At 40.9% G+C, this 27,815-nt stretch overlaps 1 protein-coding gene across 1 annotated transcript in view; it reads left to right on the top strand.

Annotated features, from left to right (window-relative positions):
- Positions 1-27,815, top strand: part of LOC126457128 (mediator of RNA polymerase II transcription subunit 12) — a 372,135-nt gene that overhangs the window by 199,824 nt on the left and 144,496 nt on the right. Inside the window, exons 25-27 of the mRNA XM_050093187.1 lie at positions 4,218-4,417; positions 7,440-7,629; positions 15,811-15,903. Of these exons, the coding sequence (XP_049949144.1) occupies positions 4,218-4,417; positions 7,440-7,629; positions 15,811-15,903 (483 nt within the window). The remainder of the gene's footprint in view (positions 1-4,217; positions 4,418-7,439; positions 7,630-15,810; positions 15,904-27,815) is intronic.

The raw sequence follows: 27,815 nt of genomic DNA, 5'->3' as shown, positions 1-27,815 counted from the left end.
AAGCAGTTTCTAATGATGTTGTGTGCATCTGGAGTATCCTCTAAGTTGTTGTGCGACTGGATTTCTGACATTCAGTGAGATAGGAACTGTTCATAGGAAGTGACAGGATGTCATCTGTGAAACAGAAATGGTGTGTGGAGTCCCCAAAAAAGTGTTATAGGGTCTCTGCAGTTCTTAATGTGTATAAATGATCAGGTGACAATCTGAGCAGCCCTCTTAGATTATTTGCAAATGATGTTGCCATTTACCATTTGATGCTCATCAGAATATCAAAACAAATTGTAAAAGGATTTGGAGAAGTTATCTGCATGTTACAAAAAGTGACAGTTGACTCAAAAGGTAAAAAGTGTGAAATCCTCCACATGAGTACTAAAAACAAATGCTATTAGGTTTAGGCTATGCAATAAATCATGCAGATTTAAAAGTTATCAATTCAACTAAATACCTAAAGATTATAATTATAAACAACTAAAACTGGAACCATCACATAGAAAGTGTTGTGGGAAAGGTGAACCAAAGACGATGTTTTATTGGCAGAACACTTAAAAGATGAAACAAATCTATTAATGATACTGCCTAAACTATGCTTGTCCATCCACTTCTGGAATATTGTTCTGCAGTATGGGACTCTAACCAGATAGACTGACAGAGGATATCGAAAAATTCAAAGAAGAACAGTTAATTTTGTATTATCACAAGATGGAGGGGAGTGCCACGGGTATGATAAGCAAGCTGGAGTGGCAGTCATTAAAACAAGATCATTTTTTCATTATGGTGAGATATTTTCATGAAATTCCAATCATCAACTTTTCTCCTCCAAATGCGAAAATATTTTATTGACTTACATAGGGACAAATGACCATTATAATAAAATAAGATAAAAAAGAGCTTACATGGAAAGATTTGAGCGCTCATTTTTCTCATGTACTACGCTAGAGTGGATCAGTTGAGGAAACTCTAAAAGTGGTTCTGTGAATCCCTTGTGAAGCACATAAGTGTGAATTGCAGAGTAAAGATATTGATTTATAGAAAGGTAATTAATAAGAGAATTCCTTTTGCATTCCAGAAAACACTAGCCATAACCTTTGTGGCAGATGAGATATGGCTTTCTTGGTGCTAGACCACTGGTTTCTATCCACTGCTATCATTACTATTTCATTTGTGGTGTGAAGTGGTGGGTGGGTGTCTTATTGACACTATCAAATCATCACACAAGATCAGTTACTTTCTTTTTAAATCAGTTCAAGCAATTATGAGATATTCATGCTGATTTTGATCTGCCTTCAACAAATGTGGCTCCCATGTTAACTGAAGCTTTTGTGTGGTTAATTCTTAGTGTAAAATGTAGGCTGCCCTTCGAGCACACGTATTGCATCGGCTATTTCACATACTTTAATCAGCAGTCATCCAGTACGATATTGTGCAGTTTTCATTTGCGGATGCAGTTTTTGAAAGCCTTCACAAACAGTATCTTCAAGAAAAGTGTTGCATGGTTATTAATTGGGTCTCTCCCAGTTACTCGCATCTTTCCTGCACGATATTTCAACTGCGTGACTCGCATTCTTCTTCAGGTGCTGTCCGATACTAATTCCAATATGGAACTAGTCCAGTATTTATGCCTACTTTGTGCTAGACATTCCCTCTGGGGTCCACGCCTCATCTGGCACTCTGTCCATGGTTTGCGCTGACCAATAGCAATGGCTGTATCATTTTCTTCTAGCCGTGGGTGTTTCAAATGCTGTGCGCATACTTTTTGGTTATTATCCGTTGTCAATATAGCTGAATGGTGTCGAAGCTGTGCTAGATGTTTTATCTTCCGATTGTTGTCATTTGAGTCCTTCTGTGAATTAGGACGTTCTGTTACCGAGGTGTGCTGTGTTAGCCGTTCCGTCCAAAGTTCTTGCCCCCCCTTCCCCAAGGAGTGGCTGCAGTGCTATTTGCAGTCCGATTGTGTTCAAATTGTCACTCAAGACTTGGAAGAATGTCCTGAGATATTGTGTCTGTTGTGTACCATTTCATGTAAGTCCTTTGTTGCATGTACTGGGCTGTTATCTGTAATTCCATCTTTATACTTGTGTGCCTTGGAGTTTGGATGTTGCCGATGTCCTCAGAAGATCGAGCAATGGATTCCAAGCCGAGCTCAGCTGGAAACTGGTGTCCCGGTTAATGAGATTCTCCACAAACTTAATCTCAATAGATTCTTTGCTGCTGCTGTTCCAGTATCTCGATGTTTGTGTTAAAATCTCAGCATCATTATACTTCATCGAATGGTTGAGTTTTAAACAATACTCAGCAATCGCTGACTTGGTTGCCTGTCTCAGTCTGGTGTGCCTTTGGTGCTCTTTGCACTTGATGTCAACAGTCCTGGTCGTCTGGCCGATGTATACCATACCACATTCACATGGTATATGGTAAACACCCAGTTTCTGTAGATGCAGGTCATCCTTCACTCTCCCTTGCAGAGCCTTAATCTTGGTGGGTGGATCAAACATGCTTTTAATGTTATGTTTGAGGAGAATTCTGCAGATTTTTGCAGATATTGGCCCAATATATGGCAAATGTGCAACCTTTTGCATTTCTTCTTGTATCTCTTCAGGAACCTCTGGTGGAGGAGCTGGGCGCAGTGCCTTTTGAACATCTCGAGAAGAGTATCCATTTTTGTAGAACACAGATTGTAGATGTTCTGTCTCAGTCGCCAAATTATCCAGATCTGACAGAGTTCGTGCCCGATGAACCAGTGTTCTGAGTACACCGTTTTTCTGTGCCGAATGGTGGCAACTGCTGGCTTGCAGGTACAAGTCAGTGTGAGTGGGTTTTGCATTACACACCGTGACTGAAGGTACCATCTCCCTTCCTCTTAACTAGTACATCTAGGAAAGGGAGTAGTCCATCCTTCGCCAGTTCCATGGTGAATTTAATGTTAGGGTGGTGTGAGTTTAGGTGGTCCAAGAAAACATCGAGTTTTTCCCTCCTGTGGGGCCATATGACAAAGATGTCATGCATGTATCTAAAAAAGCATTTCGGTTGATCTGGGGCCGATCAACTCTTTCCATAAACAGACTGGCCACCACTGCTGAGTGTGGGTTGCCCATTGCTGCTCACTGCACAACACCTTAAGAAGATGTTCTCGCCATATGTGGGGAAGTGTTCCCATCACATTGGCAACTCAGAGGACTCCCTACAATGCCCCGGACACTGACATTATGGTCAGTTTGAACACAATCGGCCTGAACATAGCAGTGCAGCCGCTCCTGGGGGGAGGGGGGCAAGAACTTTGCACGGAGTGCCTAACACAGCACACCTTGGTAACAAAACATCCTAATTCACAGAGGGACTCAAATGACAACAATCAGAGGATAAAATGTCTGGCACAGCTTGGACGCCATTCAGAATATAATTCACCTATATTAACAATGGATAATAACCAAAAACTACACGCACAGTGTTCGGAACAGCCACAGCTAGAAGAAAATGCTACAGCCGTTGCTATTGGTCGGCGCATACCACAGACAGAGCACCAGACATGGTGCGAACTGCAGAGGGAACACCTAGCATAACATAGGCATAAATACCGGACTCATTCCACACTAGAATCAGAATCGGACATCACCTGAAGAAGATTGCGAGTCATGCAGTTGAAATATCGTGCAGGAAAGACGTGAATAACTGGCAGAGATCCGATTAATCAGCATGACAATGCCTCGCCAGAAAGCCTGAAGAATTACAAAGTGTTGCATATTTGAATTAAACAACAGATTTCTTAACCATTGAATATTATGGAGCATATTCATCATACACCTGCACATCAACTTTGGACGAATTTCCATTTTAACTGTTTGAATGAAACATGCACAACACATGGACTTTAAAGCCACACAAACAAAACTATTCCACGTATAAAGTTAAAATGTGACCACATTGTTGCCCACATACCAACACAGCAATAAAAAAATTTCACTTATGTGGCAGGGCAGGAATCTTTCATGTTGCCCTCATAGGTGAGGAAGAGATATTAATGTAGAGGTAAACTATTATTCGTATACCATTTACAGAGACTTTATTTGAGTGGCAGAGTTATTCAGGTATTGTATACTTTCTAATACATTATTTTGATCAATGTCTTTTTATTTAAAACAAGAGATCAAATATGTTGTTATTTTATTTTGAAGCTCTCTTCTGAATGTTTCATAGTTGTTTGGCTTTATTTTTCACTTTAGGCAATACTTGTGGTGGCTGATGCCACTGCTCGTGACTCCAAAATGCTGAGCAAGAAGTCAGATCAGACACAACAGAGCCATGGGTCTGTAGGAAATAAGACTCCTGGGCAAGGTGGCAGTGCAGCTGAGTTAAGCATCAGCCATATTTTGGGCACTAGTGACATCTTAGGAGGTGGAGATGATCCATTGATGGATTTGGCGTAAGTGTTACACTATTATGTTATAAAACCTATGCTATTATTCACCTGTCTAACTCAATAACCTCAAAAACACTGCTCACAAATTCAGAAATTCAAAATCAAACTCAAATGATGATAAATTATGTTAAATAAGAACTGCTGTTGAAGTGACATGCAAAAGTTTGAGGCAGAAAAATAGAAAGATCAAGAAATCCATCTTCTGGAAGCTGACATTACTTCTTCTGGAACTAATAAATAAATGAAAATTGGTTGAAGCTGATAAATCAGAGGATAGGTTTTACGAAATGCAAGACTAAAAAGAATCTGTGTAGTACACCTCAGCTACACCAGAGTCCCGCTAATCCGATCCCCGGTAATCCGAATGTTCTGTTAATGCGAACATAAAAAATGTTATTCTAAGTATGGAAAACTGTGCAGTAAACTGCTGTACATACACATTATTTTAATTTACACAGTACAGTAAACATGTATTGGAAAAATTGGCAAGAAAACATTATGTTTAAACAATGCATAACAATGAAAGAAAAGCTGTCAAACTTACTAAAATACAGTGGACATTGTATCGCTACTTTTTAGATGACAAAAACTCAGTCATTGTTTTTTGGCATAATGAAGACAATCTGTTATATGATGCATAGTTGTGTCATCGTCTCATAAAAATCAAATCAGCAGGTGTAGCAGTGGTGTGACACCAGCTCTCCTTTGTCACTTTCAGGCTCATTGTCACTTCCGTCACACCAGTCCACTTCTTCCTGGTCTTGAGTCACAGCAGCAATTAAATCAGTGTCAGTAAGGTTCTCCAGACATGCCCCATCTGCTGCCATCCACTCATCTGCATCTCCTCCACTAGCTTCTTCACAGCCAGGGATTGTCTGTATCATTTGTAATAGATTTTCCTCTCAATTTTCAAGTAGGTTGTCCTGAAATTCAAGAGATTTCCACAGTTTTCTCCACGATTTTCTCAGAATATTTTCTAAAATATTCTGCCATGCCTAAGCCGCCCAATGAACAACGTCCTTCACATTGGTCTTTTTTATTTTGTCCACTAAAGGAATGCTATCATCTTGGATCAGCATTCTTAAAAATTGTTTTCTGTAAATCACTTTTAATGTTTTAAATACGCCCTGGTCCATCAGTTGTAGAAGTGGTGCAACATTCGGCGGCAAAAACTTCGCCACAATTTCTCCATCGCATAATTCATCAGTGCTGGGGTGAGATGGCGCGTTATCAATCAAAAGGACTGCACGGGGAGACAAATGATTTTCCTTAGAAAACCATCAGAGGGAACAAACTGTCTGTGAAACCATTCTTTGAACAGCTTACCATCCATCCATGCTTTTTTCTGGTTGTGGTAATATTCGGGCAAGGACTTCAAGTTGCAATTTTTAAAAGCTCTGGGCCTAGCAGATTTGCCGATTGGCATTAAAGGCAACTTGTGATTATCAGCAGCATTGCTGCACGCTAATAAAGTAACATGATCTTTGCACGTTTTAAAACAAGGAGCCTGGTCTTCTGCTTTTGATGCCAGGCTTTTTGTTTGCAATGCCCTAAAATTAAGGCCAGTCTCGTCAGCATTATAAATTTGTTGGGGAGAATACTTTCCCTCTGTTATCATTTTTTCAAACCCACCCCAGTATTCCTTTGCTGCATCACGGTCAGAAGAAAGCTGCTCTCCAGTAATTATTAGCTGCAGATTCCATGACATTTTTTGAATCTGTCCAACCAATCCGTACTCTCACTAAAAGACTCATCACCATTCATTAACTTGTTCAGGTAAACAGCCTTCTCCTGAACCAGTTCTCCACTCAAAGGAGTTCCCTTTTTCTTTCCTGTGTAAACCAACGGAAAAGAGCTTCATCCACTTTATCGTACTGGGACTGTTTCAAAGTCTGCTGAATTTCAAGTGTTTTTCCAGAAGACGTTGCACAGGACTGTTCAAGCTTCATTCAGTTCTTCTTCCAATGACAAATGGTTGCTTTATCAATACCCAGTTCCGTTGTCAGTTTAGATACATTCTCACCTTTGTCTGTCTGCTTCAAAGCATTCAGTTTTTATTTGAGAGTCAACATTGTATGTTTTTGTTAACTCATGATGAAGATATGTACACCACTACACCTGAACAAATACAATACAAATGTTACGTGTACCAGCAATTGATAACTAACATAACTAAGTGCTTTGCGAGCCAACTGTCAGTGCACTGACCTCAGACACTACAAAGGTCTCAACACTGCACAAAACAAGGGCAGGGAGTGAGAGTGAGCCATTGTTTCCACACTTATTCCCATTTGTTGCCATGGTATACCTACTTATCTGCTTGGTATAGTTCATTCTAGAAACTCATCACCATAATTCCGGCTAATCCGAACAAATTGGTAATCCGAACAAGGTCCGGTCCCAATTAGTTCTGATTAATGGGACTGTACCGTGTAATCAAACAACATAGTCTCACAGCCAAGATTTGGATTCTTGAAAATGATATCAATTGCTTTTTGAAGGGAGGGGATTGCCATCTCAGGGAATAAAAGCTGTGCTAAAGGAAAGTGTGTGAGGCTAGAATAGTAATGGGGTGAAAGCAGTAGATAAATAATATGTTTATGATTACTTTACTAAACAGAACCAAGAGGAAAGAAACAGAATCAAGAGGAAAGTAAAGGCAGATGAATGGAAAAGAGAAGTGGTGTGTTGTGTCTGAAATGAATAAATCTTCATGTTTACACATTCTTCTCCTGTTTCTTATTTGCCAGAAGTTAGAATATCATTTCCAAAACCTTAAGTAAGTCAGTATTCTTTCGTTCATCCTTGTCTACCTCACCACCTTGTCATTTTTTGCAAGTACTAGCCTGTGTAGTTCAATGTATTCTTTTTTATTTGTTTTCCCTTTGTATTCCATATTAGCTGTTTATATTTAGGAGTATTAATGTAGCACAACATCCAGTTTTTTATTTCCAATTCAATTCTGTCAACATGCACAGTTTTTCTCCAGAAACAATTGCCCTTACTAAAATAATTTTTGTTGCAGTCGATCACTTACAACATTGCAAGGTGTGTCATCAGGTCCAGAATCGGCTAACACTGGTCTATCACACTTTGCTCAACATGTATTGCGTCAGATTTGTTCACAACAGTGGGTCCTTGAACGTTGTTTACAGAATCCTGAAGAATTGTGTCATCAGGATATGTTACTTGATAGCATGTTAACTCCAAAACAGGTAAGCCAAAAGTTTGACATTCTATTAATTGAATTTAATTTCAGTCATAACATATTAGGTTTAGATGAACTTTTGTAATGATTTATGGAAAAATACACTTTTGTATTCATTCGGACATAGAAGGAAATTGCCTCCAATTGTCATCTTGAGGGATTCTTTGCCCTGCATGAAAGACTGTCATGTCAGTTTATGAAGATCACTGGCTGGAGGTTGATGTGAAAGTGTGTGTCTTCCCATTGCATCCCAGACATGGTCTATGGATGACGAATCAGGCGACTGAAAAGACCAGTTACTCACAGCATTTGTAGTGTGAACTACAGTGTTGTGTCTCACATTGTCCTACTGGAATATCCCGTTTGGTGCCCTGATCATGAAGGATATGAGAATAGGGTTTATCATACTTTCAATATATTAGTGAGCATTCAGACCCCATTCAGCAATTACCAAATCAGTTATGTTGTCATATCCAGTAGCCTCCCATATCATGATTCCAGGAGTTGGACAGGTATGAGTATTGAGATTCGCTGTTTCCTGTAACATTTAGACCAGTTATCTATGGTTACATTTGTGTCGATCTGACCACCACTACCAGAACTAGACACATTGCTAAATACCACAGAATACCACTAAATGTCTAGTTGACTCTGGCTCTATGCCATGTAAGTTTGTCTGTGGTATGGTGTCAGCAGTAAATGGCCCACTGAAACTGCAGGAATGGATTTTTTCTGTACTGAAAATAAGCTAGAATAAGGAATTTTTTATCAACATATGCCACTGACATGGAGGTACTGTAGTATCAGTTTGACACTGTTTGCCCAAGGTGTTAATCAAGGGTCAATTTGAAGCAGATTCATCATTGAAAACAATTCTCCAATCAATGAGATTGCATGCCAGGAACATGTCTGAAGGTGGCCCAGACAGTTTTGGATTACAAACCTGACTGTCTCTCACCATACAGCTCAACACTGGGGAGTGATGGTGTGGGACGACACTTCTTTTCATAGCGGGACCCCTTTGGTAGTCATCTGCGGCTGCTTACAGCACAGCAAAACATCAGCAGTATTCTATGACCTGTTTTGTTGCACTTCATGGCAAGTCGTTCTGGGCTTACTTTTCAGCAAGGTAATGTCCACCCACATTAGGCAGGAGTTTCTATTACTTGTCTTTGTGCTTGTCAAACCCTATCGCCAGATCTCTCCCCAGTTAAGGATGTTTGGAGCATTAGGGGCAGGGCCCTTCAACCAGCTCAGGATTTGAACAATCTAACACATGAGTTGGACAGAATTTGGCACAATATCTCTCAGGAAGACATCCAATAAGTCTGTCAGTCAGTTCCAAGCTAAATGACAGCTTGCATGAGGACCAGAACTGTACCAACACATTATTGACTTACTTGATTTATGCGGCTCTTTCCTTTGAATAAATCAACCTATTTTTCTGAAATTGTAATTGTTTGTCTGTACATGTACATCACATCTACTGATTTCTGTCTCATTCAGGTAATTCTTTCATGGTGTGTGTCTTTTCTTACCCTTTTTTTTCTTACAGTGTAGATTTTAGCTGATATGTTATGCATTTTGTTGAGTGTCTGTAGCACAATAGGCAAGATTACTGAATTGTAGCATAAATTTGACATCATTAATTTGATTCTCATTGTTGGGGCTTAATTTTCAGTCCCTTCATCGCATTGCAAACATGTAAGAATTATGCAGGTACTAATGTATTTATAAAGGCAAATGATGTGTAATTTAAGTGGTGTAACTATGAACAGTTCATGCTTTGCTATCATTATCTATCAAAAAATTTTTAGTGCCTATGAAGTATGTTGATATATTGACCAATCTTTTCTATGTAATGTCTTTCTGGTTCATCCTGCTGTTAAAATTATAAGGAGTCGAAATGACTGGCCGGTACCTAACTTCAAGAGGCTAAATTCCACATACTGCTGAAAGTAGAGGAAAAAACTATACTAGCTTTTGCAAAAAGGCATAAATTTGGGATAGTTGGAAAGGATGGACAAGTCACTCATATCCTAGACGCCTATCTGTTGTAAGGTCTAGCGGAGACAAAAGATTTTGTCTGACTAATATCTTTGTACAAATATTTACTAAATATTACAAATGTTGGTCCAGTACAATCTGTAGGTATTTTGGTGTTTCTGTTGATCTCCTGTCCAAAGCCTAAGCACAATGTTCAGATCTTCTGTTAGTAAGATATAATTTAAACAATGGAAAGTGCAGGTAGGAGTATCAACACTGTATGAAAAGATGGATTGCTGCTTACAGTAAAAAAGACATGTTAAGTTGCAGAAAGGCAAAATTAAAAGACACTTACATAGCATCTCAGATCACAATGCTAGAGTTGGCCATCATGGGGGCATGAGGTGTGCTTACTTGTGTGTATGAATGGTGTGTGTTTCTATTATGCTGATGAAGGCTGTGGCCGAAAGCTTTATGTAGGTATCTTTCAGTTGTGACTTTCTGCAACTTGTCTTCTTTACAGTAAGGAGCAATCTATCTTTTCCAGTATTATTGAGCATGTAATTTATTAATCATATTGCTGTTGCTTTGTTTAACAATAATATGAAATAGATAAAGAGCGTCTCACCACATGGAGGAAGCATTGAGTCACAGACAGTATAACTGGTTTTGTTGTATGATGTGTTTGAACTGTCATGAGAGAAACTAAACTAGGCATATACTTTTAGGAATCGTACATTTTAGGGAACTTTTACTACATGGAAGAAATTTTAGCACCATACTTGTCCATACGCAGGGTTCATATGCTACTACACAGATTTCTGGTAGCTGATTATACACTCAAAAGTTATTTTACATATGCAGTTAAAAAGCTGATAATGGGCACAACAGATGACTTATCAGAAATGATATGGTAATGAAAATTCAGGCAGAATACAAATGCACCCCCTCCCTCAGACACACACACACACACACACAGAGAGAGAGAGAGAGAGAGAGAGAGAGAGAGATAGAAGAAAAAAAAAAAGCTGCACAGCTACATTGTGCCCTCTTAACATGCAAGACTAGTTAGACAAGTTGACTGGGCTAAGGGGCTGTGTTGTGTCGCATGTAATGGGTAGAGGGAGAAAGAGGTGAGAAGTGGAAGGAGGGATGGGGAGCGATAGCTGGTGGCTCAGAGGGAAGCAGCTGGAGTGTGGGGGGATAGTAATTATATATAGTCATAGCTACTGAATCGTGTCCTTCGCCATGGCTACAACTATCTTATCATCAGGGACATATCCTTGTGGAAGACCCAGCTGCAAGATCTTCCCAATTCATTCACCCAGCATATCCTGATCCAGTCCTGTCACAGGCATATCCTGTCCCAGTGGAGGCAGGGCCATCTATGAAAGCAGGTGTGTCATATACTGGCTCAGCTGCTATTCTTCCACAGCTGGGCATGCCAACCAACTAGCTGTCCACTAGAATAAATAGCCACTTCCAAATTATGACCAAGAACAGAGTTGACCTCTTCCTGTGGCAGAACATGCTGCTGGGCACAATGTGCTTAAGTTCAAAAGCTGCTATACAACCCATTCCATTTCAATCCTTCCCTCCACACTTTTCTAAACTACACAAATGGGAGTTAGCATTGCAACACATCCTTCGCTTCCATGATCCTCATGGCCTTAATCTCTGTTAATACTCTGTTCCCATGCTCTTTACAGAGCAATCTGCTCTCCTCCTGTTCCGTCACACTCTCCCAATCCACACCCCCATGTCATCATACACCACACTGACTGACTAGCTCCATTGTCCCTGTGTGCTCATCAAAGGATTTTCCTGAAAGATATCTAGGTTTATTTATTTATTTATTTATTTATTATTTTTTACATGTTGACAATTCAACACCTCTACTATTTGGTGAGTGGTGTTCTTTACTCATAAATTATTTACCACAAATAATGTTATTTGGTAAGCAATTTGACAAGAAGAGAATATAAGCTTTTGAAATGTGGTGCTAAAGAAAACTGCTGAGGATTGAGTGAGTAGATTGTATAACTAATGAGAAGGTACTGTATAGAACTGTGCAAAAAAAGTAATTTGTGGCACAACTTGATAAAAAAGGGGGGGGGGGGTGTTTCATTTGATAGGACACATTCAGAGACATCAAGGAATCATAATTTTAGTATTGCAGGTAAGTGTGGAGTTAAAAATTGTGAAGGGACACTTCCCATAGCCACAGCACATGTTCTTCAATATCCTTTGCAAAACAGTTATGTCATTCAAGTATACAATACATAGCCTCAGTTTTATAACTTGCAAAGCTCCATGTTACATGTGCTGAAATATGGCTGGTGCATTCTTTAGGCCAAGTGGCATATGAAGATATCTGTAGCATCTCTAAGGGGAAGGAAATGCCATTTTTTGACTGGTTCTCCAGTGCTACTTCTAACTGATCATAACGACTCCACAATCCATGGTGGAAAATTACCTGTACTAGCCAAAATTATCCAAAATCCTATTATGTTTGAGGTCCGATAAGTGTGCAACTATTAAGATATCCGTATAATCACAACAAAACCAATATGTTTTCTAAAATGCATTTTGACCATCAGCTGTTTATTTGTCCCATTAGTCATCTACCAGATTCAGTTATTAACCATCATCCAGTATCCAGGGTACAAAAGATTAGTTTAAAAAATCCCACATTCCTTTGAAGCTGAGCAATATCAAAATTATCCAGTGAAAGTATACAAACACCACAGAATGTGTCTTAGAATACTGATAGTTATAACTCGTGTCAAAAGACAAAAAGGCTTGAAAAGTTCTGCAGATGTCATGACATCTTGTAAGTCACCAGGTATGTATACCTTTGTGACTCTGTTGTGCTTCTCTGTAATACCACAATCATGATCACATGAGAGGAAATTGTGGACCATGGTAAGGAATTTGTGTGCAGCAGATTCAAACAGGTCAAGAGACACAATGTACACCAGAATAAATACTAGCATTATATTCTTGTTCTGATCTGTGCAGTTATCACTCCAAATAGCCAGTTGTCTCTTTGTGGTGACTCCCATTTTCACCACAGTTAAAAGGCAAGAGGCTATTTCATATTGCCTCCTCTTCCATCAATAGGCTCATCCCATACATACATGTATGAGTGCCTGATATCACTTATATTAACACAGAAGTTGAATCAAGAAATCTGCCTTCCAGAAAACATTTCACAGAGCATTGGAATAGGCATGTATACTATCTGTTCCAAGTCAATAAGGATAGAGTATACATCACTACCTGGTTGTTTCGAAGCAGCCATATTTTCTCTCACCACTTCTTTGCTCATTCAGTTTTGCATAGATGAATTCCAGGATTCTTTTAGCTTCCAGACTCATTGTGGTTCGAAGTCTAATTTGGCACTGGAAACAATCACATAGCTTCCATGTGTCCATTCTAGGTTTCTTAAAAGACAGATTCAGAAAATCCTTCATTCGTACAGTGTAGTAACATTTAAAGGACAAAAGAGAACTTGGATGTATTTTCTTGAAAGCTGCATACTATCAACTGATGTGTAAATCAGATCTAAGGCATACTCTTTCTGTTTTTGTGTGATGTTATGACTGATATCTCTTGGAATGGGCTAAATGTGGTCCCTGACAAGCTGGTGATCAACGCAAGTAAGCTTACTACCGACAGGTCTATTTCTATAGCTCACTAAATATAACAGCCAGCACAGTGGTACATGCCCTATTCAAAACTACAAAGACCTGTGAACTATGCACACAAGCCTTTCATCCTTGCCGGTGTGACAGCGTACAAGGCTCATGGCACTTGACTTAATTGATATGTAGTGTGCATTGGTACATCGCACCTAGCTATGTGGTAATATATATTGTTGACCACAATGACACTTAGCCCCTTTGATATTTCGAGGCTTCAATCAACAAATTGTTTATGTTGGGAATAAAGTAACCTTGGTAATACACATAACTGAAAATATATTGGTATTGCAAGGGTTAAGGGCCCATCATCATCATCAAAAAAAAAAAATTTAAAACTTTATATTTTAGTGCTGGCAGTGATTTTATGTTTCCATTATGTATAAAAGAATATATGTCTGAAGTAAGTATGCTTTATTCTCCCTGAGAAAAATTTTTTCTCCATTTTGCCTGTATGATTTACTATATTGTCTCTGACACATACAACCTGTAGATTGTATTTGCTATGAATGTTTCGGTATTTTATTTTATGTATAGACTCATTGCAAGTTAACTTATAGTTGACAGTCAGCACATGAAGAATATATTTTGGCTGGAGTTAATGTAGTAGGATGTCATTGCCAGAGTGGGAGATAAGGAGAGAAAGCAAAAAGTACATCAGCAGCCCATGTGAAATCTGTCAGTCAGGAACAGGCTACATTCTTCCACAGGCAGAACTGAATATACAGTAAATACAAGGGTTGTTTCAAAAGTAAGGTTTCCAACTTTGTACACTTACCGTGCATGGTGCAGTGCAAAATCTGGCAACACCACCATGTTTGCCGGATCCCCCACCACCACTTCCAACAAACAGCGTGACTCTGCAACGATCAGTACCAGCCTGACAGCCATAAGCGATGAAGCCCGTCATCGCCGTCACTGCCAGGTGTGAAATTCGTGCAGTCATCCGATTTTTGGATGCAAGAAAGTTACCACCTGTAGAAATTCATCAGCAATTGGGTGACGTGTATGGGGAAACATGTGTAAGCATTCAACATGTGTGCAAATGGTGTAGGGAGATTGCCAACAGCTGTACGGGCGTCTACGACGAACAACAAAGAGGGTGGTCTTCGATCTCCGACGAAGTTGTGGCAAAAGTTGAGCAAATCCTTCTCGAAGATCAGCAAATCACCATCCTGCAACTGGCTGCTCAAATTCCTGAGGCTTCTGAAGCTTCAGTTGACAGGATATTGAATGAAAAGGTAGGCCACCACAAGGTGTGCACACGCTGGGTGCCACACATGCTTTCAGAAGTTCACAAACAGCAGCGCGTCGACTGTGCTTGGAAGTTCTGGAGAATGTGACAAGAATAAGGAAGATTTCCTTGATTCCATTGTTATGGGGGATGAATCGTTACGTTACTCTGGAAACAAAACAACAATCGCACCAATGGAAACACACCAAATCGCCACCAGCAAAGTAGGGAAACACACTGGATCGCCATCAGCAAAGAAGTTTAAGCAGCAGCTGTCAGCAGGAAAAAACATGTCATCGGTGTTTTTGGACCGGCATTGTGTACTGCTCATTGATTTTATGCCTAGAGGGACCACCATAAACTCAACAGGTTATTGCGAGACCTTGAGAAAGCTCAAACGGGCAATCCAAAATCATCATAGGGGAAAACTCAGCAAAGGTGTAAGGCTGCACCACAACAATGCCCATCCACATGTGTCACACAAATGAAGGAGTTAATCGACAAATTTGGCTGGGATGTCATTGACCGCCTCCCTTATAGCCCTGATTTGGCACCAAGCGATTTCCATCTCTTTCCAAAATTGAAGGAGCACCTAGGCAGTCTATGATTCCAGACAGATGAGGAGTTGCAAGAAGAAGTTTCCAAGTTTCTCGACGGGTTGGCGGCAGACTTCTTTGGGGTGGGAATGCAAAAGTGGATTACTGCACAGAAAAAATGCATAGAAAAAAAAATGGGGACTATGTGGAAAAATAGCTTAAAGATCAACGTTTCCAATGGTGTAATCGTTTTTTCGAATAAAAAATTCCTTGTGTCTAAAAAAAAATGTGGAACCTTATTTTTGAAACAACCCTTGTAGGTCATACCAAATGCTTATTTATGTATTGGGTATTGATTATAAATATATACATATGCTTTATGCGAAATTAACTAGGAACCAAAGAATAGAATAAGGAGGCACCAAGGACAGTTGTATAGTATTAAATGCACTTCCAAAAAAAGTAGCATGAAGCAGAAACATACATTTAGGAAGCATTGATGTGAACATTTTGTAATCAAGATAGAAATATATTCTGTGGGTTGTGAAGATGCAATGAGCTTTAAAAAGTAATTAAAAATCTGAGGGCTAAGTTATGTTAATATATGCAAGCATTCATTCATATTGTTAGGTACATCACCACAGCACAAAAAAAGTGCACAATAATAATGTTTCACCACATAAAGAAAAATTTTGTGGAAGATTCGTAATTGTTTTTGTGTCTTGCAGGCTCAAAGATTGTTGCACATGATCTGTTACCCGGAAACTGCATCTGCCAATGAAGACCTAGACCACCGGCAGATAATTACAAGGATTCTAGAGGTACTGTAATTTGACATTTTTCACTCTCTTACATGTAACAGTTTCTGAGCACAAATACTTTAGTAATGTGATGCCAGATTTATTACGTATCTAACAGGAGAAAAGCAAGCTAATACTAGTATTTCTGGTTTTTTCTGTGAAGGCTGTCAGATACTTGAATTACTCTTGTAGTCTCTATATTTATATCAGTTAGTAGAGGCAGTATCTAATGGGAATAAATACATTGTTTCACAAACATTAAAAACGTAAATGTGGTAACACAATATATTACATGGAGTAAAGAAACAGATCATCCCTAGGTACACCATAACAACACTAAATACACTTAAGAAGCAAGGCATATGTTCTAAATTTGTGTACGCTCAATAGAATCATGCCTGAGAAGATCACGAACAAAGAATTAAAAAACCTATATTTTCAGTGCAAAATCTTGTAGCAGCAGATGATGGTAAGGCTTTGCTAAAAGTTTTGTCATCATGTCTGCCAGTGTTTGGCCTGAATGTATATGCTCGATAGTGACATGGCAGACTTTGTTTTTTCTCAGAGTCATGTCTTGTGTTTATATGTTTAGTTTACCCCATGTAGCCACTATTCTGAGACAAATCATTGCTGCCTTGTTGTAACTTTATAGTTTGACAGGATCCTTCTTGGAATTTGGTAATACTTCCCTGTCTAAACTTTGAAGACTCAGAGCCTTCTGACGTATTGAGATGAGGGTCTTTATTCCACCCCCACCCCACATTAGTAGATAATGCTACTGCTGGCTGGTTCTTTCTCTGCCGGAAAATCACTGCTCCTTGAGATTAAAACAGATATCCAGATGTCAGCTTTCTGTCTTTGGCAACACCAGCCTAACGTGCATAACAGTAACCTATTATGTGGCAGTCCCCTGCTTTAGAAAACTTTTGACTGCCTGGCAGTATTTTATATGTGTATTATTGCAGAAACAGCTGACAATTTCTATCAATTAAGCTAGGTGTAGCCTTGTTCTTAATTAACAATGTAGGAAAAGACAAATTGCTATGAGGGTGGTTTGAAAAGTTCTCAGAACGAAATAGAAAAAAGTACTTACATCACAAACTTCTTTTATTTTTCAATGCAGTCTCCTTGTAGATTAATGCACTTGGTCCGGTGATGTACTAGTTCCTTGATCCCATCTCGAAAATGAGTTTCCCCCAGCCTGCAAAATAGTTGTCAACTCTGGCTATCAGTTCTTCGTTTGAAGTGAATCTTCATCCACCAAGAAAAATTTTCTATTTTGGGAAGAGATGGAAGTCTGACGGAGCCATATTAGGTGAATAAGGTGGGTGTGACAAAAATTCACATCTTAGTTCATGTAATTTTGCCATGACGACAGTACGTGTGCAGGCACACATTGTCTTGATGGAAGATGACTTTCTTCCTTGCTAAACCTGGACCTTTTTTCATGTATCTTTTGTTGCAATTTGTCCAGAAGGCTAGCATAGTATTTTCCAGTAATTGTTTGCCCAGTGGGGAGATAATCTATAAACAGAATCCCCTTCACATCCCAGAACAATGATGCGATGACCTTTCCTGCCGAAGGAATTGTCTTTGCTTTCTTTGGTGGCAGAGAATCAGCATGTTTCCACTGATTTGACTGTTGTTTTGTCTCTGAGGTATAGTAGTGCACCCAAGTTTCATCTGTTTTCACAAACCGGTGCAAAAAATCTTGTTTGTTTCTCTTAAAATGGGCCAACCATTGTTCTGATATGCCCATTCTCATGCGTTATTGATCCAGCATCAAGAGTTGCGGCACCTTTCTTGCAGATAATTTTTTCATTTCTAATTCTTCAGTTAAAATGTGATGTACCCTTTGAGATGACATCTGGCAAGCGTGAGCAATTTCACACACTTTCATGACCATTTTGTGCACTTTTGCAGTGATTTCTGGAGTAGAGACACATCTTGGCCGACTTCTGCACAGATCATCGTCTAATCTCTTCCAACCAAATTTAAATTCATCTGTCCACTTGGCAATAGCTGGATATGAAGGAACAGAGTCCCCCAGTGTATTCTGGAAATCGGCATGAATGTCCTTTGCTTTCATACCTTTCTTTACGAAGTACTTAATCACTGCTCGAATCTTGATTTTTTTTCCATCATCTCAAATCACTTCGTGAGAACAACAACAGAGCCACATCGCTACCACAGCTCTCTTCCAAGAGCACTGACATGGCACGTGTTTACACGCAACAGTCCAATGAATATCATGTGAACAACTCTAGCTAGCGCTGACCTCTCGTAGTGATTCCGAGAACTTTCAAAAACACACACACACACACACACACACACACACACACACACACACACACACACACACAAGCAAGCATACCTCACACATTCATGACTTCCAACTCCAGCATGTTGAACCAGAGTGCAACTATCATGTGGGATGCAAGCAACAATCTGGAGAGGGCAGGGAAGAGGAAGGGATAATAGTGTATGCCTGGGGAGAGAGACAAACCTGTCTGGTGGAGTGTGCAGGGACTAGACTACTAACAGGTGCAGCATCAAGAGGTTGTGGGGCAGGGAGGTGGGGAAAAAAGGAGCAAAACAGGAGAGGATAGCCAGGCAGATGTGTTGATGAAGGGCTGCTAATGAACAGGGTGCAAGATGAGAATGGGGAGGAGATGATAGGACAGAGGGGGTGGAAACTTTTGGGTGGAGGGGGTGGAGGCAGATGTTACCATAGGTTGAGGCCCGGATAATTATGGGTCAGAAGAGCTGGTGGTGGAGAGAAGGATCCAGATGCCTCAGACAGTGAAGCAGCCATTGGTATCAAGTGTGTTATGTTCAGGTGCATGTTGTGCCACAGGGTGGTCTACTCTGCTCTTGGCCACAGTTTGGCAGTGGCTGTCCATTCTGGTGGATGGCTGGTTGGTAGTTATACCAATATAAAGAGCTGTACAATGATTGCAGCTGAGCTGATAAATGACATGGCTGCTTTCACAAGTGGCCCAGCCCATGGTGGGGTAGGCCAGGTTAAGGGGGTTGGGTGATTGGATTGGGCAGGGTTTGCACCTGTGACTTCCACAGGGATATGGTCCTTGTGGCAAGGTTTTGGGATTGGGAGGGACTTGGGCATGGACTAGGATGTTGTGGAAGCTGCATTGGGGATGGAACATCACTTTAGGAGGGGTGGGAAGTATCTTGGCTAGGACGTCCCTCATTTCACAGCATGATGAAAGGTAATCAAAGCCCTGAAAAAGGATGTGATTCAGTTGTTCCAATCTGAGGTGGCACTGGGTAATGAAGGAGACACTCCTTTGTGGCTATTTCTTGGGGGTGGTGGAAGGTTTGGGGGTGTTAAGGGAAATGGCACAAGAGATCTGTTTGTGGACTAGGTCTGGGAGATAGTGCCTGTCTATGAAGGTCTTTGTGAGACCCTCAGTGTACTAAGCAAGGGAGTTTTTGTCACTGCAGATGTGCTGTCCCCAGGTGGCTAGACTGTATAGAAGGGATTTTTTGGTGTGAAAGGGATGAGAGCTGTCAAAATGCAGGTACTGTTGGTGGTCGGTGGTCGATGGGTTTCATTTGGACACAGGTGCAGAAGGAGCCATCAGAGAGGAGGAGGTCAACATCTAGGAAGATGGTACACTGGGTTGAGGAGGACCAAGTGAAGTAGATGACAGAGAAGGTGTTGAGGTTGTGAAGGGAAGAAGATAGGGTGTCTTGACCATGAGTCCAGATCATGAAGATATCATCAGTGAGCCTGAACCAGACTAGGGGTTTGGCGTTTTGGGAGGCTAGGAAGGTGTTCTCTAGATGGCCCATAAAAATGTTGGTGTAGGAGGGTACCCATGGGTGTGCTGCAGATTTGTCTATACACCTTCCCTTCAAATGTGAAGTAGTTGTGGGTTAGGATAAAGTTAGTGAGGTGTGTGAGAAATGAGGTAGTGGGTTTGGAGTCTGAAGGATGTTGGAAAAGGTAGTGTTCAATAGCAGTAAGACTATGGGTATGAGGGATGTTGGTGTATAGGGAGGTGGCATCAACAGTGACAATTAGGGATCCAGTTCCACAATTTCAATTCCTTCTTCTATCAAGAAAGTCATTTTGCAGACCACAAAGAGGAACCTCTAACTTCACTGATGAAATAAACTGAAATGCTGATAGAAGAATCCTAAAAACTGATTATTCCATAAAACTGTCCACTCGACACTTGTTTGTAATTAAGTATGCATCAAATTTTCTATTGCTTCATGATAGGGTACGGTCTTCATAGCTTCTTGCTCTTGTTCTGTTTTTGAACTTGTATCATGAGTGTGCACTTGGTCATTGTCCAGTGACATAGATGTCAGATTACACATTTTCATATTGAATCTGCTGAGAATTTTGTATCACATAGTGTATCTGCTCTACCCACAAACAACTTTATTCACTGTTCCTACAAATTCAGATGCCTATACAGTTATCAGCTTCACTAAGATCTTTCAGCTTGAATTATTCTCTTAACTTGTTTTTTAAAACGTCTCTCTCATGTATTATTAGTGAAAATTAGCATATCATCGGCATACACAGCAACTATTAAAATCTCTGAATCCTGAGTTTTGTAATAAACACAAGGGTCAGCTGCTGTAGTTTAGATTCAACAGTGTACTGTCTAATTTCAAGTTCCAGCAGCAGTCACCTTTCTTCAACCCATACACTGCCTCCTGTAGTCTTTTAATACCAGTATATTGTACTGTCTTCATAACTGGATCTATTTGTGGAGCGTTCAGATAAATCTCTTCGTGTAAGTTGTCTTGTAAGATGGCTATGACAACAAATATGTGACCAATGTGAAGGTCATCTTTAGCAGCCATATCAAATAAGTACCTTAATGAGCTGTACCTTATAACTGATGCGTATGTTTCGCATATTCTAGATCTTGCTTCAGAGCATGACATTTTATTACTAGCAGTACTTTATAATGTACAGTGTGACCTATCAGATTTTTCCTTGGTTTTATAAACCAGTTTTGCAATTATTGGTTTGTTATTTGAAAATAAAATGGCAGATTCCCATGTGTCGTTCTGTTTGTGAGATTGTAACTCTTCATATATTGCCTTCAGCCAGTTTCAGCTTTGTCCAATGTCATTACTTTATCCATTGGCAAAGGATTGGAGTCAATTGACTGTTTAGACTGAAAAGTAATTAAGTCATGCCACTTCTTTAGCACTGGAATTTATGTTGATTTTCATAATGGCTCACATTTATGTGGTTGCCCATTATCATTAGTTGTTTTGTATGGACTTGATTCCTCACTGCATCTAATATTCATTAAATTACTACCTTATGTGATAGTCTTAGTTTTGTGTTCTATTTCTTTTAGTTCACATGTTGTTTCACTCTGTTTGTGTTCTGTGAATTTGCTTGGTTCCTGTGGCTCGGCTTCTTCTTTATACTATTTAGAAGTTCCTTCGTCAAAAATAATTTCCCTGATTTTTATGGTTGTTTGGTGATTAGGTTCAAAAAGCCTATATGCTTTTTATTCTTCACAGTATCCTACCAAGAAATACTCAGTACATTTTTTTGTCTCATTTTGGACAGTTGGCTGACAGAATTTGAACATAAGTCTCCAGTTCCAAATATTTTGAGGTGTTGGACATCCAGCTTCTTGTTTCTCGCTTCTTGTTGAGTTTTGCTTTATAGTTTCTTAGTTGACGATCTGGTACTTAGACAGACTGCAGTGAAGACTGCTTCTGCCCTGAATTTATTTAGCAAATTTGCTTTAAAGAGCAAGCAACTTCCTTTTCCTACTGTTGTATGGATGTGGTGCTCATCTACTTCATTTTGTTCTGGCGTACATAGCATTGTAGTCTATTGTTGGACCCCTTCTTGTCTGGAAACAATTATCAGATTTCTCTCAGTGCATAGAGTGCAGATCCTTTTTCCAATTTGGCTTTCAACTAGATTTTTAAAATCTCTAATCAGCTGTGGCACTTGATTTTTATTTTTGTGAATATATACAAATACTTTCCTGGAGTAGTCATCAATGAAATTAACATAGTACAGGGTGCTAATTAAAAGTAGCCTCCACCCCCAAATGCAATATTTCAGCTTCTGAAGTGGAGTAAACAGCTACAACAACGGACAGTTTTATGGAATAATCAATTGTTAGCATTCTTATGTCAGCATTTCATTTTATTTCGTCAGTGAAGTTAGAGGTTCCTCTTTGCAGTCTGCGAAATGACTTTATCAATAGAAGAAAGAATTGAAATTGTGGAAATGTTCGATTAAGGAAACTCGGAAATTTTCAGGGTAAAGAATCTAGATAGAGGGCTAAAAGCAAAGAGAGCAATACAGAGTCTCTATAAAAATTGGTGTACTTGTAGATCTGTGCAAAATGTAAAATGACAAAGAATTCCTTCAGTTCACACACCAGAAGTTATTGCAGACATTCGCCAAAGAATTATTCAGCGCCAAAGAAGTCCATACATAAATTGGTCCAACAGGCCAGCAGATATTGAAAAAGTCTTAATTTGAAGCCCTACTGTGCAATGGTTGTACAGCAATTACAGAAATATGACAGTCAGGAACATGTAGATTACTGAACATAGTGTTTGAATAACATCAATGATGGTATATGAAAGACAGTACTGATTCTTCTAGTGAGGTGGGGCAATGTGTCACACAGCTAAGGTAGCCTTGGAATGAGTCCATGATGTCTCACTGTCAGCAAACATTTATGACACCACATTCCTCAAATCTAACATGTGATTTTTTCCTGTGGCGACACATGAAGAGCAAGTTCTACGAAACTGATCCACACACAATGCAGGAACTGAAAGTGAGCATCAGCTATGAAGTTGCCACCATTGATATCCAAACTTTATGCCAGATGTATCTGAATATGCTTAGACATACACAGCTGTGTATTGATGTTGCCGGAAGCCACTTTCAACATCTTCTATAAATGCATTTTTCACTGTATTTTTCATTGCAAATAGATGGTAAGCACATTTCAACTCCTCGTTTCTGTAATTTCCCTGCATTTCCTTTACTTGTACTACAGCCTACTTTCATCTGCATCACCTGTTATTTGGCTTCTCCTATTGACCTAGTTCGCATCAGGCCACACAAATCTTTGTGTACCAGCTCAAGTGTTTTTGTGACCCTAGAGCTGGATCTTGAAAAGGGAGGTATTGTTCATGTGGTCCCTGTGCAAATTATTCTTAGTTTATTTAAGTTGCTCTTATATGAGATCTCACTAGCTAGACCTTTGCGTAGTGCACGCATAGTTTCAGAATGCAAATGACTGAATCTTTTATGCAGCAGAATCTTTTATGCAGCAAGTCTGCACTATTTCATTGCAATATGAATTCTGCTTCAAAATTCTGCTCTGTGGTTGGTCTAGGAGTACATTCCATTTGATAATGACACACTAGCAATCACATTTTTGATGTGATGTAAATATGACAACCTTGCCTGCTAAATAAAATTTTATGACCTTGTTGTACTATTTTACCAACACATAGTAGATTTGTGCTTGGGTGAAGGACATACAGAATATCCTCTACTTTACTTCTAACTTTTTTTGTTGCCTGTCAGAACATGTACGTGTGAAGATCCTAGTCCTTTTACACATAAGGTGTCATTATTTGCTACTATTGTTTTAACTCTATTTTTGTTACATGGATATTTGGAGATGTACACTGACATGCCTGAGTGTATATACCAGCAATATTGTGAAAAGGATAGATTGCTATTCACCATATGCAATCATGCTCATAAATTAAGGATAATACTGTACATGGTGAAACAACACTCAGGTGAGCGGTTTGCGGGTTTAAATCACCTCGGGGTATGACAGTGCGGTGCATTTGACCTGCTGTCATCACACGGTGGCGCTGGCAGCAGTCCACATATGCAGAGGTGTGTTGGTGCCTGTCAGAGTATGGTGCAGTGAGTAAGTGTGCAGATGTTTTCAGATGTGCTAATGGTGACTATGTGTTGAAAATGGCTCAAGGAACACATATTGGTGACATTATGAGGGGTAGAATACTAAGGCGACTGGAGGCTGATCAAACACAGCAGGTTGGAGCACAGGCCCTCCTTGTGCCACAAAGTGTGATCTCAAGATTATGGCAATGATTCCAGCAAACAGGAAATGTGTCCAGGTGCTACAGTACGGGACGTCCACAGTGTACAACACCACAAGAGTATCGATGTCTCACCATCAGTGCCTGCAGCCGGCCATGGAGTACTGCAGGTAGACTTGCTTGGGACCTTACCGCAGCCACTGGAACAGTTGTCTCCAGACACACACAGTCTACAGACAACTGAACAGACATGGTTTATTTGCCCGGAGACCTGCAATGTGCATTCCACTGACCCCTGGTCACAGGAGAGCCCGTAAATCCTGGTGTCAAGAACACAGTACATGGTCGTTGGAACAGTGGTCCCAAGTTATGTTCACAGACAAGTCCAGGTATAGTCTGAACAGTGATTCTCACCGGGTAGTCATCTGGTGCGAACCAGGAACCAGATATCAACCCCTTAATGTCCTTGAAAGGGACCTCTATGGAGGTCGTGGTTTGATGGTGTGGGGTGGGATTATGATTGGTGCATGTACACCCCTGCATGTCTTTGACAGAGGAACTGTAACAGGTCAGGTGTATCGGGACATCATTTTGCACAAGTACGTCTGCCTTTCCAGGGGTGCAGTGGGTCCCATCTTCCTCCTGATTGATGATAACACACGGCCCAACCGAGTTGCCATCATTGAGGAGTACCTTGAAACAGAAGATACCAGGTGAATGGAGTGGCCTGCCTATTCTCCAGACCTAAACCCCATTGAGCACATCTGGGATGCTCTCGGCCGATGTTCGCTGCACGTTTTCAAACCCCTATGACACTTCAGGAGCTCCATAAGGCACTTGTGCAAGAATGGGAGGCTATACCCCAGCAGCTGCTTGACTACCTGATCCAGAGACCTAAACCCCATTGAGCACATCTGGGATGCTCTCGGCCGATGTTCGCTGCACGTTTTCAAACCCCTATGACACTTCAGGAGCTCCATAAGGCACTTGTGCAAGAATGGGAGGCTATACCCCAGCAGCTGCTTGACTACCTGATCCAGAGTATGCCAACCCGTTGTGCAGCCTGTGTACGTGTGCATGGTGACCATATCCCATATTGATGTCGGGGTACATGCGCAGGAAACAGTGGCATTTTGTAGCACGTGTGTTTCGGGACAGTTTTCTCAACTTATCACCAATACCGTGGACTTACAGATCTGTGTTGTGTGTGTTCCCTATGTGTGTATGCTATTAGTGCCAGTTTTGTGTAGTGCCACGTTGTGTGGCACCACATTCTGCATTTATCCTTAATTTATGAGCATGAGTGTATATGGAGACATTGAGTTGCAGACAGGCACAACGAAAAGACTGGTGTATTTTTAGCTTTCTCGTAGAAGGTGTTCATCTGAAGTAAAAAATACACACAAGCACAACTTACGTACACATGACCACTGTCTCTGGCTGCTGTGGCTGGAATGAGTCGTAACTGCTGATGGGAGTAGCAATCCAATGGTGGAGGTATGCAGGAGGCATGGAACTGGAAGAGAGGGTTAGCAAGATGGGGCAGGGAAAAGAGTAGCGTTGCTTTGCTTGCAGGAGTGTGCAGGGATGTAGTGGAGACTGGTAGGGTGGCTAGGTACAGTCGGGAGGCTTTCTTCTTTTTTTGGAGAGGGGGTAGAAAAGGAGAGAAGTAGAGAAGGGGAAATGGATTGTGGGTGTGTTGATGGAATAGGAGGCTGTGTTATCTGGAATGGCAGCATGGAAGGTGATAGGTGACAGGGATTAGCAGAGGTTGTGGTTTGGGGGACTACAGATAAGTGGGATATATTTTAGGGACAGTTCTCACCTGCGCAGTTCAGAAAAGATGGAGATGGTAGGAAAGATCTAGATGGTGCTGGCTGTGAAGCAGTAATTTAAGTGAAGCACATTGTGTTGAATGGCATGTTCAGCAACTGGGTGGTCCAGTTATCTCTTGGATACAGTTTGTCAGTGGCCATTCATGCAGACAGAAAGCTTGATAGTTGTCATGTCAACATAGAAAGCAGCACAGTAGTTGTAGCTTAGTTTGTTGATCACATGACTGCTTTCACAGGTAGCCCTCCCTTTGATGGGATAGGAGACACTTGTGACCAGACTGGAGTAGGTGGCGGTGCGAGTATGTATGGGACAAGTCTTGTATCTAGGTCTATTGCCGGGAAATGAGTCAAAAGGCAAGGGGGTTGGGTATAGGGGGGAGTAGGAATGGACATGGATATTGCATAGGTCTAGTGGGTGGTGGAAACAATGAGGGAGGGCTGGGAAGGACAGAGAGTAGGATATTCCTCATTGGAGAGGATGGCAAGAGGTTGTCAAAACCCTGTCAAAGAATATGATTGATTTGCTCCAGTCCTGGGTGGTACTGAGTTATAAGTGGAGTGTTCTTTCGTGACTGGAAGGTGGCCGGCCGAAGTGGCTGAGTGGTTCTAGGCGCTTCAGTCTGGAACCGCGCGACTGCAATGGTCGCAGGTTCGAATCCTGCCTCGGGCATGGATGTGTGTGATGTCCTTAGGTTAGTTAGGTTTAAGTGGTTCTAAGTCTAGGGGACTGATGACCTCAGATGTTAAATCCCATAGTGCTCAGAACCCTTTGAACCATTTTTTGACTGGATGGTGGGTATGTGGGGTGGAGGGATAGATGATGACTGGAGAGACAAGGCAATTTTGGTCTGTGAAGACCTCAGTGAGGTCCTAGGTATATTTGGAGGAGGACTGCTCATCAGTGAAGATGTGACAACCACAGATGGCTAGGCTGTATGAGGACTTCTTGATATGGAATGGCTGGCACCTGTGGGAAGTGGAGGTATTGCTGGTGGTTGGTAGATTTGATATGGACGGAGATGGTTTTGTGCGGCTGGAGATATTGATGTAGCCATCCTTGAGGTGCTGGTCAACATCACAGAAGGTGGGTTGCTGAGTTGTAGAGGATCAGGTGAAGTGAATAGGGTAGATGATGTTGAGTTTCTGAAGGAATGTGGATTGAGTGTACTCACCCTTGGTCCAGATCTCAAAGATATCGTCACTGGATCAGAACCAGTTGAGTGTTTTGGGATTCTACGTGGTTAGGAAGGATTCCTCAGATGGCCCATAAATATAGGTTAGCGTGCCATACAAGTGCCCATTTCTGTACCATGGATTGTTTGTAGAGGATGCCTTCAAAGGAAAAGTAATCATTGGTGAGGATGTAGTTGGTCATGGTGACCAGGAAGGAGGGTGGTAGGACTGGAGTCAGTTGGGCATGGGGAAAGGTAGTGTTCAGTAGCAGAAGTGTAAAGTGTGGTGGCGTCAACAGTGTTGAGCAGGGTGCCATGGGGTAAAGGAACAGGAACTGTGAGTAGTTGGTGGAGGAAGTGATTGGTGTTTTTTATGTAGGAGGATATGTCACAGGTAAGAGGCTCAAGGTGTTTGTCCACAAGAACAGAGATTTTCTCAGTGAGGCCACAGCAGCGAGGCACAATGATGCATCCTGGTTGATTAAGTTTATGGACTTTCGGAAGCATGTAGAAGATAAGAGTGGTAGGAGTGTGGCAAGTCACAAGTGGTGGTGGTGGTGGTGGTGGTGGTGGTGGTGGGGGGGGGGGGGGGAGAGAGAGAGAGAGAGAGAGAGAGAGAGAGAGAGAGAGAGAGAGAGAGACTGGTTCTGGGATGGACCTAAGATTTTGAGAGGGGACTGGAGATCCTGTTGGATTTCTGGAATGGTGTCACAGGGGCAGGGTTTTTTAGGTGGACAGCTGACAGAGTCCCTCCACCAGGTAATCTCTTGAGGTTCAAAACCACAGTGGTAGAGCCTTTGTCGTCAGGTAGGATTATAAGGTGAGGATCATTTTCTAGGTGGCACATTGCAGTTCTTTCTGT

The sequence above is a fragment of the Schistocerca serialis genome, chromosome 2, assembly GCF_023864345.2.
Source record: "Schistocerca serialis cubense isolate TAMUIC-IGC-003099 chromosome 2, iqSchSeri2.2, whole genome shotgun sequence".
Lineage (NCBI taxonomy): Eukaryota > Metazoa > Arthropoda > Insecta > Orthoptera > Acrididae > Schistocerca > Schistocerca serialis.
This window is presented reverse-complemented; position numbering and strand designations above follow the sequence as displayed.